At 44.4% G+C, this 21191-nt stretch overlaps 1 protein-coding gene across 7 annotated transcripts in view; it reads left to right on the forward strand.

Annotated features, from left to right (window-relative positions):
- The window catches only part of LARP1B (La ribonucleoprotein 1B), a 91864-nt gene that overhangs the window by 4710 nt on the left and 65963 nt on the right, over positions 1-21191 (forward strand). For 2 of the 7 annotated variants that reach the window (XM_053254125.1, XM_053254131.1), the window contains exons 2-7: positions 2084-2145; positions 3424-3483; positions 6949-7120; positions 8305-8466; positions 8580-8741; positions 17885-18053. In XM_053254125.1, the coding sequence (XP_053110100.1) occupies positions 2084-2145; positions 3424-3483; positions 6949-7120; positions 8305-8466; positions 8580-8741; positions 17885-18053 (787 nt within the window). Of the gene's footprint in view, positions 1-2083; positions 2146-3423; positions 3484-6948; positions 7121-8304; positions 8467-8579; positions 8752-17884; positions 18054-21191 lie in introns of those variants that run through there. The other 5 variants (XM_053254126.1, XM_053254129.1, XM_053254128.1 and 2 more) reach the window with 5 other exon arrangements.

Genomic DNA, 21191 nt, shown 5'->3' on the forward strand with positions numbered 1-21191 from the left:
ACTAATATTACCTGAGTAATAGATAATCTAATAACTCTATCGTAACCATGTTTGCCCAGAAATAATGAAGCTAGCTGGGATCTTGAGCATGGTCACTGGAAAATGAGTTAAGTTGAAACCCATCAAGAATCAGATTGATCATGTTGAAATAAGCAGGGTTTCTCCTCTTGCACCCTCAAAGCACAAAATGCCTTTCAGCATCTTCCTATATCACTGCTATCTGATATAGGTGCTTCCCGTAATCAGGGAAATTTACCAGCAGGGATTTGAACCAGCAACCTTTTGCTCTGTAGGCAAGTTACTTCCCCTACAATGCCCATTATCCCTGGCTATTGGCCACTTTGGCTGGGGATTATGGGAGTTGTAGTCCAAAAACATCTGGGGGGCCTAAGTTGAGCAGGCCTGCCTTACAATAAAGAACATTATTCTGTTTTTAAAAAGACCCTTTACATATACTGGCCCTCTTCATATGTTGGTCCTTTACATAAAACTGGTGCTTTATCTTCCAGTCTTAATCAGCTGTCTATTTTCTTTCCCCTCTCTGTCTTCATGACTTTACCTATTGTTGTTTGGTCCCTTCAGACATTATTATCAGTTATATATTTTTGTTCTCTTGTGCTCTGAAAGATGCATCTAATTGATTGAAATTAGATTCATTAATTATTTATTAGGGATTGGATAAGCTTTTGTTATGGCAGAGTGCTTACGTTCTTAATTGTTGGTTGGCTTCTTGAAATTTGACTTGTGGTGTTCCATTTTTCATGTTGATGCTACTGAGCAATTAGGCCTCTTTATTAATCAAATGCATTCATGGCTTTTTAACGTTGCCATTTTGTTAGTAAGAAAGGGACTGAAGTATTGTATACATATTAGTAGAATTTCTGTCAAATATGTAGGATTTGCATCTTAAAGTATACATATTAGCATGATTTTTATAAGAATGTATACACATTCTTCCATTTCTTATTACACCAATATTATGTATTATTTTACATACTAGGTATAATTTATGGGAATAATGTGTATACATTCTTATAAACTTTATAGGACAATTGTGACTTGTAGAGATTGAACACATTGTGTTTCCATTTAGGGTGTGTATTATTGCAATAATGGTAGAATAAGAATCCACCCAATTTGGTTGGATAGCACCCAGATGCCATCATAGCATTGCCAGAAGAAGCTTCTCTGGTGAATGGTGGGAGAGTTTCACTTGTGCAACTTTGTATGAGTTCAGTTCTCCTTCTGTTTATAGAAGGTATCAGGTCTGGATGCCACCTGTTGAATATTTGTTCTTAAAGCTATGCATAAAGGAATAGCTTTGTACAGTTCAGACGTTGTAAACATTTGGATGTATAAATAACCACACACACCCTGTCACAAAAGCATTTTTAAAGCTGTCATTAAGTAAGATTACTAGGCATATTTGTAATGTATTTTGCATGTGAGGTTATCCTGTTCTAGTTTCTATTAACTATGAAGTGTAGTTCTTTTTTCTTTTCTTTTTTCACTTTTATACTGCCCATCCAAAAATGGCTGAAGGCGGACCACAGTAAAAAAATAAAACCATTTAAAATATTAACATTAGACTGATGAAAAAACAGTTAAAACACTATTAAAAGCCAAGTTAAAAGGTAGGTCTTTATGGCTCTCTTGATAGCCTCCCCTGATGATAGACCTCTTATTTACATTGGAAGTGCATTCCAAAACCTTGGGGTAGTTTCTGAAAAGACCTTACCCCAAGTTGCTGTTAGACAAACTGGCACCCAGAGATGAACTTGTTGTGATTATTTTAATGATCTTGGAGAAAAGGCAGGCATGCTTTCAGGTAACTAAGACCTAAGCCATTCAGGGCTTTAAAGGTAATAACCAGCACTCTGTATTTTGACTGGACACATATTGGGAGCAAGTGCAGCTGTTTAAGAACAGGCATGATATCGTCTCATTGCTGCGCTTTGGACTAACAAATTTCCAGTGCATGTCCAGTGCATGTACAGAAGACTGCCCTGTGTAGGGTGCATTGCAGTAGTCAAGCCTAGAGTTTTGAACTTAATCCATCTCATTTTTTTATTATTCACTTCAGAATTTCTGAGTTCTGCTAAAGTCATAAAGGCAGGAAAATCGAAGATAAAGAAATCCGGCAAGGTGTGTATTGGGAGGCAAAATCTGGTTTATTTTGTTAATTGTGGTTTGTTATCCAATTGTAAATGTGCATGTAATCCAACATTGCATGATTATGAGCCATAAAATGCAAAGTATCCTGAGCAACACTCTTTTCCTTCAAGTAGTTCAGCTTTGTTCACAGCTACGTTGGTTTTCCTTTTTTTTTTTTAATGTGGAAGATACTGGCAATTTTGAAAAATAAAGGTAGAATCCTGATTATGTAGCTGATCAGGTCAAGCAAAGAATATAAAGCATCTTCTGATTCAAATTTAGGAATATGGCTGGTGTTACTGAGCTTTTGTGCAATATGTTTTTCTTATCCAGATACAGATTTTTAACCATTTATTGGTTGTGGGGATTTAACAATAGGGGAGGGGTGTTTCTTTTTGGAAAGGGAGTATATTCAGAAATTGGTCTGAAAATTTTTTGCTGTTAAGCAAAATAGCTTTAATGATCCTCTTTTTAAAGCCATTTCAGAATAGCAACGTTGTGGAAATTTAGGTTGGTTTGTTGAACTGAATGCACTACTGTAGGAGTATCTTGAGAACTAGAACAGTTTAACTGATTGTTGAATTGTTTGTTAGATGGGAAACTGTCTTACTAATTTCTGTTTTTAAAAAAATATAAGGCAAGAAGGCCTTATATGTAACATCTACATTACATATTCTAGTTTTATGTAATTCATATCTACATGCTTTTATGAACTTGGGTGTCTTATTTCAGTTATTATTTGTTATTTTGTGTTCTAAATTTACGATCAGACTTGAAAACGCAAACATTGTCCTAACCCCCAAAATGTAGGTGGGTTTAGAAACAAATAACATTGAAATTAATTTTGAGAGTCAAATGACATAGCCCCTAGTTTTCACTCCTTCCAACACTTGTCTTTTGTATTTTCATTCTTCTCCTCTCCTTAACTATAAAAACTCAAAAGTTGCTGCTGGTGGTACCTGTGAGCCATACAAATGCTGAGGTATGCAGTAGCTCTGGTTACACACTTTAAAAAGCAGGGAGAAGGGGAAACAATGCTGGAATTAGGAATTGTTGACCAGCTGTGGTTGCTTTGGTATTTGCTTTGGTTAGCCTTGTGTATTGCAATCAAGGTTTGTGAGAACTTAAAAACCAATAATCAGTGCATTTTTGTGGTGTTTTGTCACCACTATAAGGCATCTCATAATCTTGCAGCCAAATGTGGACGCACTCTTTCTTAAAAAAAACACCAAACCAAACCTCGATAATCGGCTTTTGTTATCATTGCAGGGTAATGACTTCAGCAATGCAGCAAATTGGCCAACTCCAAGTGAAATTGCAAACTGTGAAGTAAGTACATTTCTTTAAATTCTTGATAATAGAAGTGGAAGTTGCCACTTTGCTGTGGCAGGTATCATTTGTCATACATAAGAACAGCCCTGCTGGATCAGTCGCAAGGCCAGTCTAGTCCAGCATCCTGTTTCACACAGTGGCCTACCAGATGCCTCTGGGGGGCCTATGGGCAAGAGGTGAGGGCGTGCACTCTATCCTGCTGTTTCTCCCCTCCAACTGGTATTGAGAGGCATCGTGCCTCTGAGGCTGGAAGTGGCCCACAGACTAGTAGCCGTTGATAGATAGTCCTCCATGAATTTGTCTAAGCCCCCTTTAAAGCCACCCAAGCTGGTGGCCATCACCACATCCCATAGAGATGAGAATTCTATAGATTAATTATGCACTGTGTGAAAAAGTACTTCCTCTTGTTGGCCCTAAATTTCACTACCTTCGGTTTCATGGGGTCACCCCGGTTCTCGAGGGAGAAAAAGTTTCTCTCTGTCCACTCTCTCCATTCCATGCATAATATACACCTCGATCATGTCTCCCCTTAGTCTCCTCTTTTCCAAAGTAAAGAGCCCCAGATGATGTAGCCTAGCACCATAAGGAAGGTACTCCAGGCCCCTAATTATCTTGGTTGCTCTCTTCTGCACCTTTCCCAATTCTACAATATCCTTCTTAAGATATAGTGACCAAAGCTATACACAGTACTCCAGATGTGGCCACACCATAGACTTGTACAAGGGCATTATAATATTAGCATTTTTATTTTCACTCCCCTTCCTAATGATCCCTAGTTTGTCCCCAAGAAAGAAGAGAAATAATACATTGCCCTTTGCTCGTCCCACCATTCTTTCTGTCTGCTTGATTTCCACCCTATAGTGTTCTTCTCTCAGCTGAAAATAGCACCACTGTTGCAGTGGCTTCTCTCCGCTTCAGAGGGCAAAATAGGCAACAAGTGTAGATGGTGGGGGAGCTCATAGCTAAAGGGTGCAAGAGACGAGGTGAGCAATAACTGGGTAAGTTAAGTACTTCAAGGTTACTTTACAGTGAAGACAGACAAATCTGCAGTGCAATGACAACACATGCTTTCTTTATGGCTGCTGCTACTTTTCTATATTGAATAAATGTAGCTTCATATTGTGACCTTCAAAAGCATAATATAAATGATGTTGGAATAAAACAGTTGGTGTGTATAAAATTAGTTTGCTTTGAAAGTATATTTTGGTTGTACAAGACAAATCTATTTATGAACAGCACTTGCTTCTGCATGCAGGTGTTCGTGACTATTTGGCGGGCAGCCTAAAGGCTTGCAGAAGAACACTTTGAGGCAACCAGCTCTCGTTTCCTTTCTCAGTGCATGCTATAGATAGCACATGGTACACTAGCCTCTGCTCCTAGGACTCTTCAGGTTGTAAAGAGTTGCCTACAACATTTTCACTTACCATCCAAGTCTTGAAAGGTTGCAGAGGTTGAAACATAAAGTAGGCACACTTTGCAAAGCTAGTTAGGACAGCAGTAAAAATGAAAGCAAAATAAAGAATGTTTAAGTAACACTTGAAAGAGGTATAGCAGTATGAGTCTCTGAAGGCATTTCTTAGGTTGTAGTTTAAAATTAGAATCTTCTTCAGGATACAACAAACAGTTTATTGTAAAATTTGACATACGTAATGTCAACAGTCTTGCAGGTGCACTAGAGGTTTCAAAACCATCATTCAGGTACATCAGGAGTGTCAAACTCATTCTGTGGACTTTGTACATTAGGATGTACAAGGGGGAATGAAGCAACATAACCAATGGAAGTTTTGTATCCTGTTTCAAACCGACAGAAGCATCTCAGTCATGATTTCTCAGCTCTCAGAAGTGAGGCAGAAACAGCGTCTTGTCTCTGAACTATGTCCCCTAATCACAGCTGTTAATAGCATTTTACTGTAGAAACGATTTTGCCATTTGTTTTTGCAATTTTCCAAATAGCTGTATATATAACATCTCTGTGTACTAATTTGCTTGCAAAAAGTATGTCCTCCTTTGGTCTGGTCTTAATATTTTTATATTACAAGTAAAAGTGTAGTAATGTTCTTACCTTTTAACCTAACATGTTCAGTGTAGCCCTTGTGTCATTTCTTGTGGTGGAGGAAAGGATACCAGCCCTTTTCAAGCATATCTGATTTGAGAGTTTAGTTGCAAAAATATTGGAAAGGTAGTACGGAGTATGCAGTAGGTTTTTTAATCTTTCTTTGAGCTCCATTATTGTAAAATTTGATTAAAAAACAAAAACCTGTCAGACATCGTGACTACAGGTGAAACTCGGAAAATTAGAATATCGTGCAAAAGTCCATTAATTTCAGTAATGCAAATTAAAAGGTGAAACTGATATATGAGACAGACGCATTACATGCAAAGCGAGATAAGTCAAGCCTTAATTTGTTATAATTGTGATGATCATGGCGTACAGCTCATGAAAACCCCAAATCCACAATCTCAGAAAATTAGAATATTACATGGAACCAAGAAGACAAGAATTGAAGAATAGAACAATATCGGACCTCTGAAAAGTATACAGTGTACTGTGCTTGATTGGCCAGCAAACTCGCCTGACCTGACCCCATAGAGAATCTATGGGGCATTGCCAAGAGAAGGATGAGAGACATGAGACCAAACAATGCAGAATTGCTGAAGGCCGCTAATGAAGCATCCTGGTCTTCCATAATACCTCATCAGTGCCACAGGCTGATAGCATCCATGCCACGCCGCATTGAGGCAGTAATTGCTGCAAAAGGGGCCCAAACCAAGTACTGAATACATCTGCATGCTTATACTTTTCAGAGGTCCGATATTGTTCTGTTCTTCAATCCTTGTCTTCTTGGTTCCATGTAATATTCTGATTTTCTGAGATTGTGGATTTGGGGTTTTCATGAGCTGTACGCCATGATCATCACAATTATAACAAATTAAGGCTTGACTTACCTCGCTTTGCATGTAATGCATCTGTCTCATATATCAGTTTCACCTTTTAATTTGCATTACTGAAATTAATGGACTTTTGCACGATATTCTAATTTTCCGAGTTTCACCTGTAATGAACCAAGGATGCAGCAGCAGCTATGTCCTGGTACTTAGAGATTTTTCCCACTTCCTTAGCATGTGAGTGGATGGGAAGTGCAATTTTTGCTGATCTTCTCTTCCTCTGGAAGTGCTCTGTGCTTCCCAAAAATATGTCACTGAGGACCGTGTTGCCTTCAGGGGTATATTTTTGGAAGGCACAGAGCACTTCCAGAGGAAGGGAAGATCAACAAAAATTGTTCTTCTCCCCCCTCCCCCTGCCCCCACACAAACCCAGCACTTATGCTAAGGAAGTGAAGAAGCCTCCATCTGTCTTGAGAGCAGCCTCTCACTTCGAGGATGCAGTGCCCTTTGCATTACCTGGTTAGTCAGTATATCAGCTACTGTGTTCAGCTCACCAATTTTACTGTTGTGTTACAGTGTAAAACTATAAGCAACCAGAATAAAAAAACTCCAACCAGGAAGGAGAAAGAAGAGAAGAATGAAAGAAAGAGTAACATCATCATCAAGGACAACCAGGCAGTGAATCCAGATATTCCTGGAGAAAATGTTAGTGAAGATGAGACTCAAATTAACAATCAAAGGAAAAAAGGTTGGTCTTCACTTAATATATTAATATTTTCTACAGTCTTAGCATGGTGTCCATATTTAAAGGATGTTGTGTTACATATTTGTGTTCTTTTTCTGACACGACAGTTTTCTGTTGCTACTTATTTGATGCAAGTCATTTTTTTTACTGTTTCAGTAGTGTTCTATTTTGCATGTAGAAAGCTTTTTTAAAATGAAGATGTTGCTGCTGGGTCTTTAGACTCCATGGATCAGTGGTCCCTCAGCATGATAAACAACTGATTTTGCAGAGTACAAGAACTAAATTACTGCTCTAAGACTTTCATCTTGATTAATACCTCATTTTTGATGTTTTGTTGGTCAGCAAAGATGACCCACCATTCCTGTACTCCAGGTTCTTTAATAAATTTGAAGAATTTATTAAAAAGCAAGGTCCACATAGTACCTTACTCAAAGTGAACTGTGAGTAAGATTTGTTAAGATCTTGTTGAGACCTACAAGTGATTTTTTCTGTCCTTGCTTATTTCTATGCCTCCTTATTTCAATAAATCTTACTCCTCAAAGTATTTCCTTTTGGGTATGAAATACTTAGCACCAGCAGTATTTGGTTTTCCTCAAATGAGAGAGTGCCTGGTGTTCTCCCTCAGCCCCAAGCCTGAGAGTGAAAGAGCATTGAACACATTTAGTATTAAGGATATTGACTTAACTTGGAATGCAGGACTTCAGAAAGGCTATTGAACGTAATAGTTCAAGGTGTTTTTCTTTTCCTTTTTTGTTAACCCTGGAGAGATACTGTGTTCCTAGCAGTTGTAAAAGACTTTTACTGGAAATTATTTGTCTGCTTTGTTTCATCTGCCTTGTTGTAGCAGATACTCATAAAGGCTTGTGATTCATTCTAACAGAAATGTGGTGATTTAAGAAATCTTTATTAAATAGCCATGTTAATTAACTCCATTTAAAGATCATGTTCATTTCAAACCACCTGCACAAAGTGTTTTCTCAAGTCTCTGAGATTGGGTTTTGCCCCACGGAGAGTATTGGGATTTTTATATGGAGGACCTTTCATGGGTAGGAGAGCAATTTTTGTGGCGTTTGCTGCTCTTAATTGACTAAGTCTATATAGATGACGTTAAGTCATGGCAGCTAATCCTTAAGAAGTCATTGTACGATGTTTCATATAGTCAATGGATATTCTTAACAGCATTATAGTTTGGTATTTTCCACTTGAAGGTAATAAGCACAAATGGGTGCCACTTCATTTAGATGATGTGAAGCCAGACAGCCAAGATAGACCGGGCTCTCGGAACAGTTCAAGATCTCAGCCAGAAACTAGCAAGCCTCCTAACAACAGACGAAATGAGACAAAAACTAGTATGTAATTTAAAATTCTGCATATTGTTTTTTGCATGTCATTGTAATCTGCATGTTGTTAAAATCTCAATTGTTATAACTGCATGAATCCACACACTTCCTGTTTCCAAAAGGCTGGCGACGGGATAGAGAAAAACGAGATAATCATGATGAAGTCTCTAGTGTGAGAAGTGAAGGCGGCACTGTTCGAGGATTTTACAGAGGAAGAGCGAGAGGGAGAGGAAGAGGAAGAGGACGTGGAAGAGGAAACCCTCGAAGTATGAAAATAGAAAATGGTTAATAACGGTATTGAACTAAGCATATTAGACTGTACAGCTTTCCCTATAATGTGGGTTAGTTCAGATGGGATGCCATACCATCATTTAGCACCATTTGACTGTTTGTACTTACACATGCTGTCCTCCCCTTTCATTTCCAGTTTAGTGGTGAACTACGAAAGCAGGATTGTAAAACATAGTTTGAAGAGGGTTAGCATCCTGATTTGCTGGCAAACTATAGCCCTGTTCATGTGTTAAAAAGCAGGAGCCCTGCCTCTGCACTAATACACACAATAGCTGCACTGCCACCACTGCTCACAGTTAAAGCATTTGTCTGTAGAGAGAAACCCTATCCTCATGAACAGATTCTTCCTGTGATGCAGAACATTGGGTTGCCCTCAGTTTAATAATGCCTGAACACTGCTTAAGAGTTGCCTGACATGGACATAACTGCAAATTATAGTATGCCATTAAATAAGAACTGAGAGGGGAAATTGAAAAACATTCATATAGTGCCAAATCATGGAAACAACACTCTTTCTTGGTAAGTTCTTATAAACAGTAGGGATGTGCACGACCCGATTCGGAGGTCATTTTGTAGTTCGGAGGTCTGGTGGCTTGGCCAGTTTGGCGGTGGGGGGGGGGGAGAGTTACCTTTAAGGAGCAAGGAGGGTGCTCTTACCCTCCCCTGCCATGTTTCCCCTGCCGGCGCTGTAATTAAAAAAGGTCCCACGGGGTGGCAGCATACCTCCTTGCTGCCCCAGTGCGCGTCAGACCTGAAGTGTCTGGTGTGCGTGCGCACATCGTGCTTGCATGCACGCACGCGTACCAGGTACTTCTGGTCCGATGGGAGCGTTTTTAGTCACAGTGCCGGCAGGGAAAACATGGCAGGAGAGGGTAAGAGCATCCTCCTTGCTCCTTAAAGGTGGAACCCCACCCCCCGCCATTGAACCGGCCATTGCCAGTTCCGTGCACATCCCTAATAAACAGCGGCCTAGATCCAAACTAATAGTTGCATGTGGGGAATAATTCAGTGCACAGAGGGGATGTTGATTGAGTTTTCCCTGCTTCCCTCTGTAGCCACTGTGCCTCCTGAGAATATGTTTGAGGGTTGTGGGACTCTGAATTTTTGGGAGGCACAGGCAGCAGCAGAGGGTTGGGGAGAATAGCCAAAAAATGCCCTTCCCTCCATATGCTCAAGTCTTAGTTTGGATACAGAGCAACATAATTTGGCTTTAGTTGAGAACCACTACTGATTACTATTTAGAATACCATAAAGTTTAAGAACAGAGTTGCCTTGCTGGATCAAATTATTGTTCAGTACTCTTCTCCAAGAGCAGCCAGATTTCCCTGAAGAGCTTATGTGCTAATTGTAATAGATTGATCCTTTGACGTTTGTCTCTGGAAACTGGCAAACTTGGATATGCTGCCTCCCAACACGACATTTTTATTTTAGCCTCTTGACTATCAGTCATGGATAAGCCTAGGGCTCAGGAAATCCACTAGTCTACTTGTCTGTGACGAGTGGAAAAAAATCCTGATGAGTAATGTACCAACATAGCTCAACAAATAAAATATTTTTTGTCTGGCTGATGAACTGAGCCAACGTTTCTTGACCGCTGGATAAGCCTGTATCCCATCAATGTGTCTAATCCCCCTTTTAAAGCCATCTCAGCTTGTGGTTTTCCATTCATTGCTTATGTTCATTTTCTTTTGTTAGGTGTCTTCCTGAAACTATTGCTATTCTCTCTTTTGATGATCAACTGTTTGAGCAAAAGGTTTTTCTTCATATTGCTCACAATTATATAAGATGCTTTATGATCTGGATTGTGATCCATTGTATCCATAAGAACTGGGTTTCTGCGCCTGCGCAGGGACCTCCCGGGCTGACTAGCTAGCTCCTCTTTGCGCCCCGCCCGTCTGCACGTGCCTTGCAGCTTCCGTTAGAATCGACGGTTGGGGCGCCTCTCCTTCAGTTTTCTCTTGACCGCCAAAGCGCTTACACCTCTTGGCTGTTGCTCCTCAATTATTATCAAAAATTTTGACTCGGACTGTTTGACTATTCTCTACTGAGCGGATTAATTGGTTTGACTTCAGAACGAACAACGGACTTGATTTGGGACTCTGATTCTAACTTCGAAGTTTGTACAGGACGGTTTTGACTCGGAACGGCGAACGGACTTGATTACGGACTCTGCTTTGTTTGTTCCTAAGTTTGTTTACTGAATTTGACTCGGAACGGCATTTGGACAATGGAAGCTAAGAAGACATTCAAACGGTGTGAAAAGTGTCGAGCAAAGTTGCCTTCGACTGATTATCACGACGCCTGTTTGATGTGCTTAGGAGAGAATCATAACACGGCGGCATGTAAGATATGCTGCTCGTTTTCAAAACAAACTAGACAAAATAGAGCTCTCAGGCTTCGAGCTGCGTTATACGAGGAGGCACTTCGGCCGCCAACTCCTCGTCCGTCGGCGTCGATGAGTTCCGGTTCAACATCGGGAGCTTCGATGTCGAAGGAGTGCGGTGCGTCAAGCTCCCCGGGATTGGGTTCCAGTGGGTCTGCTGATAAGCAGTCTAAAACCACTGTTGACACTCTGTTTAAGAAACCAAAGGAGGTTTCCAAAAAACGGAAGCATAAGGATAGAGATCGTCATGCTTCTGAGAGGGAAGGTCGCCATCGTGAGGAGTCTCGACATCGAACTCCCTCACCGACGGCAGCACAGATTTACGACGTGGACTCGGCTGAGTCCCCTACAGCCTCGACGTCGACACCTCCGGTATCGACGGTCAGGATGGTTCCGGCTTCGACATCGACGTTAGTCTCGACGTCGACACCAGCGCCGACATCGAGATTGGACCAATGCAGTCTGGGACAGGCGTCGACATTGGAATCGACGCCGACGCCGACGCCGATATCGGCGTCGAGGCATTTGCAAGTCTCGGCATCGGAGCCTCCCATAACTGCCCAGGCGGTGTATGCCATTCCTCCGTCGGCGTCCACGGTGCCGGAGCAGATATTGAATGTGAACACTGCTCCTTCGTCGGTGTTGACGGCTTCGACATTGAGGAGGATTCCTCATCTTTTGTCACCGGCATTGACGCCGGCTCAGTCCCCCTCGACGCCGAGGACTCCGAGTCTGGCTACACACGGGGACGGACTTAGAGAACTGCTGGAGTCGAGTTCGAGTACACCCTCGGGTGCGACGTTTCGCGGCTTCCTGTCGACAGGCTTGGACGAGGGTCCTGGAGGTGGAGAGCTGGCTGATCTGCCTCATGTTGCCTCACTGACACCAGCAGTGGTCCAGGATCCAAGAACCGATGTCGGGTGCTCTACGATGCTGCAGCCAACCCATTCCTGCGGTTTCCGCCATGGGGTGCCGGATGATTATGCAGAGTTCTTGCGTTGGAAAGTGGCACAGGTAGAAATGCAACCAGTACAAGGGCTGCGGAATTTTGTGCAGACTGGACAACTGGCTCAGCCGCTGCTGCAGTCAGAGCATGCAGACCATCAGGGGCCGTCTGTGAACTTGCCTATACAAACACCATTGGTGCAAGTTCAAACCTACCTTCCAGAGAATTCACAATTACCTGTGGTCCAGACGAGGATGCCAGAAAAACCTGCTGGGAAAAGAAAGAGGAAAGCAACACCTCCTCCTTCTGAACCATCATCTTCACCCTCTGATGACAGTGAGGACGATGAGTCGGGACCGGCCTCTGACAGAGATGATATCAGTCGTAGGTCTGACCCCCCTTCGGATGTGCCACCAAAACTATCCACCTCGCTAACTGAGGAATTGAAAGCTTACCATATCCTCATAAGGGACATCGCTGAAGCCCTGGGCATGGACGTAAGCTCTCCGGATGCGGACGTTGCTGACCCGGTCTATAATAAGATGAAGCGATCTAAGACTTCGCATCCTGTTGCCCTCACCATGATTCCTGGGATAGACAAGGCTGCGAAGGTGGCATGGGACTCAGTGGGGGTCGGGGCTCCAACTTCAAAGCGCATTGAAAATTTGTATAGGGTGACTGAAGGAGAGAACTCTTACCTGTTACGTCATCCTATACCGAACTCCTTGGTTGTCAGTTGCGCTTCATCCACCAAGAGTGGACACCGTCATTCCACGCCTGCTGACAAAGAGGGGAGGAAAATGGACGTTATGGGTCGAAAGATCTATAGCACCTCCAGTTTAGCAATTCGTATTGCTAATTATGCGGCGTGTATGGCACGCTATAACCATTTACTTTGGGATGCGCTTTTACAGGATTCATCCTCTTTGTCTCCGGAGGACTTCCAATGGAGATTTAATGATGTGTACGAAAGAACAACGGCAATAACGCGCCAACAACTGAGCGCATTCAAACACTTGTCGGAGACGGAATCGAGAGCAATGGTGACGGCAGTGAGCTTGCGCAGGCATGCGTGGCTTCGCTCAGCAACCCTGCAGACAGACATGAAGGAGAAAGTCGAGTCCTTGCCATTTGACGGCAAAGGTTTATTCCATGAGGACACGGACACGTCAATGGAGACGTTAAAAAAATCTAAATTCACTGCCCGCACCTTTATGGTGCCTTCGAGCGGTTCCAGCTCAACCGCAAGGAGCCGCACTTATTATCAGAGAAAGAGTGATCGGTATCGGGACCGCAAAGAATACCGAAGACAATTCAGACCTTACCAACGCGGTAAGGGCTTTAACCAAAAACAAAAAGGAAAAACAGCTCGTCAAGGCGACAAGGACGCTTCCAGCAAGAGCTTTTGACGGGACTGTTCGTCCACTGCATCAGTTTTGCAGCAGCCAATTAAGTCCAACGCTACAATCCAGGACCCACTACATCGGCCCTGTAGTTGCCAGGATCAACATCAAACTGGCAAGCCGTGCGCCAGCATGGCACAACATAACATCCGACCGGTGGGTACTGAGAATAGTGCAGACTGGATATGCGTTGGAGTTCGAGACAAGGCCTCCCTTCTCTGGACTGGTCTATACGCCGGCCACGGAGGTGTTGCGGGAGGAGGTCAAGGTGCTGCTGGAGAAACAGGCGATCACGCGGGTGCAATGGGCGAACAGACTGACCGGCTACTATTCCCGGTATTTTCAGATACCAAAGAGAGACGGTGGAATAAGAGCCATAATGGACCTGAGGGGGCTCAACCTCTTCATTCTGACCAGGAAATTCAGGATGGTGACGCTGCAGGGAATTCTGCCTCTGCTGGTGAACGAACAGTGGGCAGTTACTCTGGATCTCAAGGACGCTTATTTTCATATCGGGATACAGGAGAGTCACCGCAAGTTCCTCCGGTTTACAGTAGGGGCACAGATCTATCAATATGTGGTGCTTCCATTTGGACTTTCTACTGCGCCCAGAGTGTTCACAAAGGTGATGGCGGTGGTTGTAGCCCACCTGCGAACTCAGGGCTTGAGGCTGTATCCGTATTTAGACGATTGGCTCGTGGTGAGCCACGACAGGAGTTTACTGACCCGCCAAGTGCAGATGCTGCTAGCCTTGTTGGAGTGCCTCGGCATCAATGTGAATTGGAAGAAGTCGAGACTCGAACCCATGACTCGAGTGAACTTCATCGGAGCAGTGCTGGACTTGAAATTGGCCAGGGCGTTCTTACCTGCGGAAAGAATTACCCAAATGCACGAACTCATACGTCACTTTCAGAGGACTCCACGGCAGCCAGCGGTTCGAATCCAGCGGATGTTGGGTTTGATGGCATCATGCACCGCAACGGTGTCACACACGCGCCTCCGCATGCGCACATTGCAGCATTGGTTTCTCCACAACTTCCGACCCAATGTGGATGGCCAGAATATGCACTTGACACTACCACAACATGTCCTCGCCAGCCTGGGGTGGTGGCTAGACATGGACAATTTGGGCAAAGGAGTCGAGTTTGTGTCCAAGGAGCCCACCTCCCGGATAACGACAGATGCCTCGATGGCGGGCTGGGGTGCGCATTGCGCCAGCGTATGCGTGCAGGGGACATGGACCCAGTTGCAGAGACTTCAGCATATAAATTACTTGGAGCTATTGGCTGTGTTTCAGGGCCTAAGGGCATTCGAACCTATGATAAGGGGACGGTCAGTACAGCTGGAGTTGGACAACACGACGGCGATTGCCTACCTCAACCATCAAGGGGGGACAGTGTCACTGTCTCTTTGCCTACTTGCGAGAAAAATATGGGACTGGTGCATTCAACATTCAATTCACCCAGTGGCAATACATATAAAGGGTGTAGACAACTGCTTGGCCGACAGGCTCAGCAGGGACATCAGTTTCAACCAAAGACACGAGTGGGAAATCAACCCGATGTATCTCGACAGGGTGTTCGAGATCTGGGGGGTCCCATCGATAGACTTATTTGCCACGGTTGCCAACAAAAAGTGTGCCAATTATTGTTCGCGTGCGGGCATAGGCCAGGGATCCCTGGGGGATGCTTTTCAACGGGCCTGGAAGACGGGGCTGTTATATCTTTTTCCCCCGCTGCCGTTAATGGGCCGTGTGGTTGCGCAGATATTGCGGGACCAAACGAAATGCATACTTCTGGCCCCATGGTGGCCGCGCCAGCCGTGGTTTGCCACACTTCTGGGAATGTCTCATTCAGTGTTCCACAAGTTCCCCAGGGCTCCAAACCTGTTGCAAAGAGAACACGGAAAGGTGTTACACCCCGATGTGCACTCTCTCAAGCTGACCGCTTGGAGAATCAACTATTAAACAACATCTTACTAAACAGTAGGCGTGCGTCGACAAGACGCAGTTATGCCTGCAAGTGGAACCGCTTCAAGAGTTATATGAGGGGGAAGAGTGTCACGCCATTGCGTGCGACCCCTCGGGATGTGCTACGTTACCTGACATCGCTCAAACTGAGTGGATTGGCGAATGTCTCCATTAAGCTGCATTTGGCTGCAATCTCGTCAAAGCACAGGGGATGGGATGGGTCCACGGTTTTCTCCCACCCGGAATGTAAACGTTTCCTGAAAGGTGTTAATAACCTTTACCCTCCTGTGCGCAGCCCAATGGAGCAGTGGAGTCTGTCTTTAGTACTCTCCGCCCTAACGGAGGCACCCTTTGAGCCACTGGCGACTATTCCGCTGAAGTTTCTGACTTTGAAGGTGGCATTCTTGGTAGCCATTACATCGGCTAAGAGAGTGAGCGAGATGACGGCCCTGCGGATGGATAGACCCTACACTCAATTCTATCCACACAAGGTTGTGATGCGTCTCGATCCGAGATTCCTGCCGAAGGTGGTGACAGATTTCCACTTAAATCAAGACATAGTGCTGCCAACTTTCTTCAGTAGTCCGGAGACAGACTTAGAGAAGGCCCTCCACATGTTGGACGTGCGTAGATCACTCCTATACTATTTGGAGAGAACTCATGACTTTAGGAAGAGTAAAAAGCTTTTTCTCTCCTTCCGGGGGCGTAGCAAGGGCCGTCCAATCTCTCGCCAGAGACTTGCTCACTGGCTAGTGGAACTGATTTTCCTCGCCTATAAAAGCCAGAAGATAACACCGCCAAAGACGGTTCGGGCTCACTCTACTAGGGCCTACGCAACGTCTGCGGCACATCTGTCAGGCATTAAAATGGCAGATGTCTGCCTGGCGGCGACATGGTCATCGCATCTACCATTCGTGAAGCATTATGCTTTGGATCTGCGGATGGCTAGGGAGGCGAATTTTGGAAGATCAGTGTTGAAACGTGTGTTGGCATAGCTGGGGGTCATCTGCACCCGCCTCCTTATGGGGTAGCTTGCTAAACACCCAGTTCTTATGGATACAATGGATCACAATCCAGATAAACAGGTTGCTTACCTGTAACTTATGATCTGGATGTGATCCGTTGTATTCATAAGTCCCTCCCAGCCGGCCCTGCTGCAGAATGCCTGGACTAGTGGATGCTGGTGTGTGGATCGTCATTTATATGGCTGTCTGCGAGAAATCTGAAGGAGAGGCGCCCCAACCGTCGATTCTAACGGAAGCTGCAAGGCACGTGCAGACGGGCGGGGCGCAAAGAGGAGCTAGCTAGTCAGCCCGGGAGGTCCCTGCGCAGGCGCAGAAACCCAGTTCTTATGAATACAACGGATCACATCCAGATCATAAGTTACAGGTAAGCAACCTGTTTTATACTCTCTTAATTCTCTTCTTTGAACTATAAACCCAATTTCTTAAGCCTTGCTTAGTATGGAAATGCTCCCTTTATTCTTTTAACGACACTCTTTTGAACCCTCCCCAATTCTTTAATCTATTTGAGATGAAACAATTTGAACTGGACACAATATTCTAAATTCAGTCACATGGTAGATAACTTGTTCTTTTTCAGTGGCTGATATCTAGACTAGTGGTGTTTCTGCCACAAAATATTTCATGCATGCAATGAGGGAGGTGGTTCCTTCTATACTCTTTGTACCTCCTGGAACAACAAATATTTATATACCGCTTTTCAACAAAAGTTTCCAAAGCAGTTTACTTACTTACTAAATAAATAAATAAGTAAGAAAGATGGATCCCTGTCCCCAAAGGGCTCACAATCTAAAAAGAAACACAAGGTAGACACCAGCAATAGTCACTGGAGGTACTGTGCTGGGGCTAGATAGGGCCAGTTACTCTCCCCCTGGTAAAGGATATTTTTGGGAAGGTGGGACTGTTTAAAACCTTATTCGGTGCATGCAGCGTTGGTGTGGATGTCAGCCTTTGGCTCTCTTAATTATTCCTTTTTGCTGTCAAAGCACACTGCATTGATCATTACAATGAACTTTCCAGTAGAATCTTAAAATCTCTCTCCCGGATTATTAGAATCAGCTTAGACTTCATCATTGTATTTATTAAGTTTGGTGGGGTTTTTTGTTGCAGTGTGAATCACTTTGCCTTTACACTGACTCTCATCTGCCAGTCTGTTGGCCTCAGTTTGAAGTTAACTTTTTGGATTTTGAGATTGCTTGAGATTTAACATATGATTAAATGAACAATATGGTGTCATTTGCTATAACTTGGTGTTGGGCTCTTTGAGAAACTCTGTTAAAAGCTTTTGAAAATCCAGTTATATGACTGCTATCTGCAAGTTGACTTGCTTAAACGTTTGGTGCAAAGATGCATTTTTTTCGTATGTTTATAACAAATTTCTTACTCATTTTTTTCTTCCCCACAATTTTGAAGTGAACCATGAATATTCATATGGCTACCGAGAACAATATAGTGACAGGACTGATCAGCCATTTCAATCAGATCTTAATACTAGTATGATGTATTACTACGATGATGGAACAGGAGTGCAGATGTATTCTGTGGATGAAACACTGCTTAAAGAGTACATTAAACGCCAAATGTAAGTAGACTGCTTAGTGTGTGTGTCTTTATTCAAGGCCATATTAACTTGAAATCTTTGGCTTTTAAGTGTGTCTGTGTCATAGTTCAGAAATCATTGCTGTTGTTCATTTTGGTATCCGTGTATCACACGTGGGTTGCGTGCCTGCACTGAACCACAACTCTGATTCTTTTAGAGCTCTATCTTATAAGGAAAATTAGGTGGGAATCTGCTCTACCTTGTGGCTGCTCCTATCTTCTTCCTTCTACCATTGCCACAGCAGCGTATTCGGATCTTTTTCTTGGCTTTGCCTGACCTGCTTAGGTGAGGTGCATCAGACAGATTTGTGAAATGTCTGCCAAGGGTTCACAAAACAGGCTTGCCATAACTAGGCCTCCCATCTTCATGTGTTTCTTTGGGAGAGGGCTCTCTTAACAAGCTCCTCTGTTGCTGGGATGTTGGAGAAGCCAGTGCCTGCTCTCGTTACTCTGCACTGTATGGGAGGACTTCAGCCAGATGCGCTGATGCAGGTTTCCAACTAGGCACCCGCTGACCCTCCTGCATCCCTGGCACTTTCCTCGGCTACTGCTCTGCCCACCCCTGCAGCTCCAGCTCTACCAGGACCAAGAGCTCCGGTTTTACCTTAAGCTGAGGCATTGGTCCCAGCAGCTCCTGCTCCTTTCACCGCTTCCGACCTTTTGATTCCTGGCCCGAGTGGAGAACCTTTGCCATTACTGGCAGTGCTGACCTCCACGGGTCTCGCAGGACCCAGGAAGGGGGGCAGGGCTTAACTTGGGATCGAAGGGGAAGACAGGCAAAGCTGCGAAGAGGGCTTCACCTTCCCCTCCCATGGATTTAGCTAAGCATTTGGGTTTGGTCCTGATGGGAGCTGTTCCTTCAGTACCTAAAAAGACGAAGTAAGCTGCAGTTCCTGAGCAGCCACAGGGAAAGAGAAAGGGGAGAAAACTAAGCCGCTTACACCATCAGTGCCTACTCCAACTCCATCTCTTGTCCCTCTGAACCTGATCAGTCTGATCCTGAATCTGTGCTCTCCAGGGTCTTCAGTGATGCCTCGAACCTTAGGTCACATGGGTCTCTAAGTAGGAACCCAAGGGTCTCCTCTGGGGATCTAGACACAAGGCATAGAAGCCATTCTAGGGGCAGGTCCCACTCCCTGAGGAGACAATGCTTATCCAAATATCATAGACTTCAGATGAAGAGTACTACTTCCATGGAGGAGAGGATTCACAATACTATTGTGAGGGGCTGTCTTACCGAAATAGAGTCCCCAATAGATGATATATGTCTTGCTATGAATACTGTGCATCCAAACACAATTGGTCCTCTCATCCATGCTATATGTTTATGGAAAGGGTCTATTGTGGCTCTCGCCATGACTGCAATAAATATTGATTGCCACACAAATCAGGGAGGCTTTGTCACCAGTCTAGATCCTGGTCGGGTTCTGGCTCTAGATCTCTGCTCAAGCCAAGAACTAAATCTCCTTGCCCCGGCCATGGCAACTCAGGATGCAGGTCTCCAGTGCACAGTGCACCACCTTTGGCCCTGTAGCCTGTGCCGGATCCACCGCCTAATGCTCCAGCTCCAGAACTGCTGCCTTTACAGCCTGTGACTCCACAGCCTCTACCACAAAACCCTGTGCCAGTGGACCGAGGACACTCCAAAGATGCCAGCACAACTACCTCAGTCTTGGAGTGTAGTGCCCATGCCAGTCACTGAGGATGGTGCTCAGGGCCCAGTTGACGATCCCTCGCCAGAGAAATCCAAGCACTATGCTGAACAGTTGATCTGCATGGCGGCCTCTTTGAGGTTAGCAGTTTTTGGTCAGACGGCCTAGTTAGAAGACCCCATTTTCCAACTCATCCAAACTGATACCCACGTCCCAGCGGCGATCCCTTTGATACCCACCCTTGCCCAAGTTGTCAGGGCATCATGGGAAAAACCTGCCTCTGTTTCTGCAACTTCCAAAAAGCTTGAAAACTTGTATAGAATTCAACCAAAAGACACCGGTTATTTGACTAAATAGCCTGTATCAAACTCGGTGGTTATGGAATCAGACCAGTCGCGTAATAAGCATCGTCTCTTGAATACTCCTGTGGACAGGGAGCAGTGTTCCCTTTAACAGGGATTCCCAGATGTTGTTTACTACAACTTCCCTAATTCCCAAGCAAAAGCCACTGCAACAATATCTGGGAACACTGACAAGGAGGGCAAGAAATTAGACTCAATGGGCAAGAAACCATACTCAGTCGCTGGCCTCTTAGTAAGAGTGGCAAACTACTAAGTGTGCTGGATGTGTTACCAGCATTTTATTTTGGAAAAATTGGTGCCTTTTCTCTAATAGTTGCAACAGAAGCAGAGGGATGCAGCCCTGGTTTTCTTGAATGAGGGTTTGTGCATGGCAAAACAACAGCTTCGTTCCTCTAGGCACTGTGCTGATTGTGGCTCACGGGCTATGGCTTCTGCGGTTTCCCTGCGGAGACATGCATGGCTCAAATCCTCTTCCCTATCTCAGGAGGCAGGAGTTTGCATTGAGAATTTGCCATTTGGTGGTGAAGCCTCGTTCGGCGAGAAAACCGATGATACGCTTGAAAGTGTCCAAAAGCTGCACATCACGGCAAAATCAATACGGTTTTCCCAGTCTTACGCCTCCACTTCCAACTCAGCAAGACAGAAGCCTTGGCCTTGTTACGCTCAGCGTAATATTCTGGAGATTCATATTCTGGAGATTCATTTCATCAGCATCAGCATTTACAGCACCGCAAGGCACCCACCTCAGGTTTCAGTGCTAGATCCCAGTCAACCCTTAAGCCCAGGACGGGTGATCTCAAGTGACAATGATGCCACTGCAAGGTAGCAGTTGCCAGTGTTTTATCAGGCCTGGCAGACATAACATCAGACGCGTGGGTCCTGGCCATAATAAGAAACAGCTACAAGATAGAGTTCCACTCCTTGCCCCTTTTTTCAGGCATCTGCGTTATGTCACCTTCTCATCATCTCTTGGAAGAGGTCAAATTCCTCCTCCTAAAAGGTGCCATTTAGGAGGTTCGCCACAATGAACACATGGGATTTTACTCAAGGTACTTCACCATCCCCAAGCGAGATGAGGGACTAAGACCCATTCTAAACCTACCATGC

Source organism: Hemicordylus capensis, chromosome 5 (assembly GCF_027244095.1).
Source record: "Hemicordylus capensis ecotype Gifberg chromosome 5, rHemCap1.1.pri, whole genome shotgun sequence".
Classification (NCBI taxonomy): Eukaryota; Metazoa; Chordata; class Lepidosauria; order Squamata; family Cordylidae; genus Hemicordylus; species Hemicordylus capensis.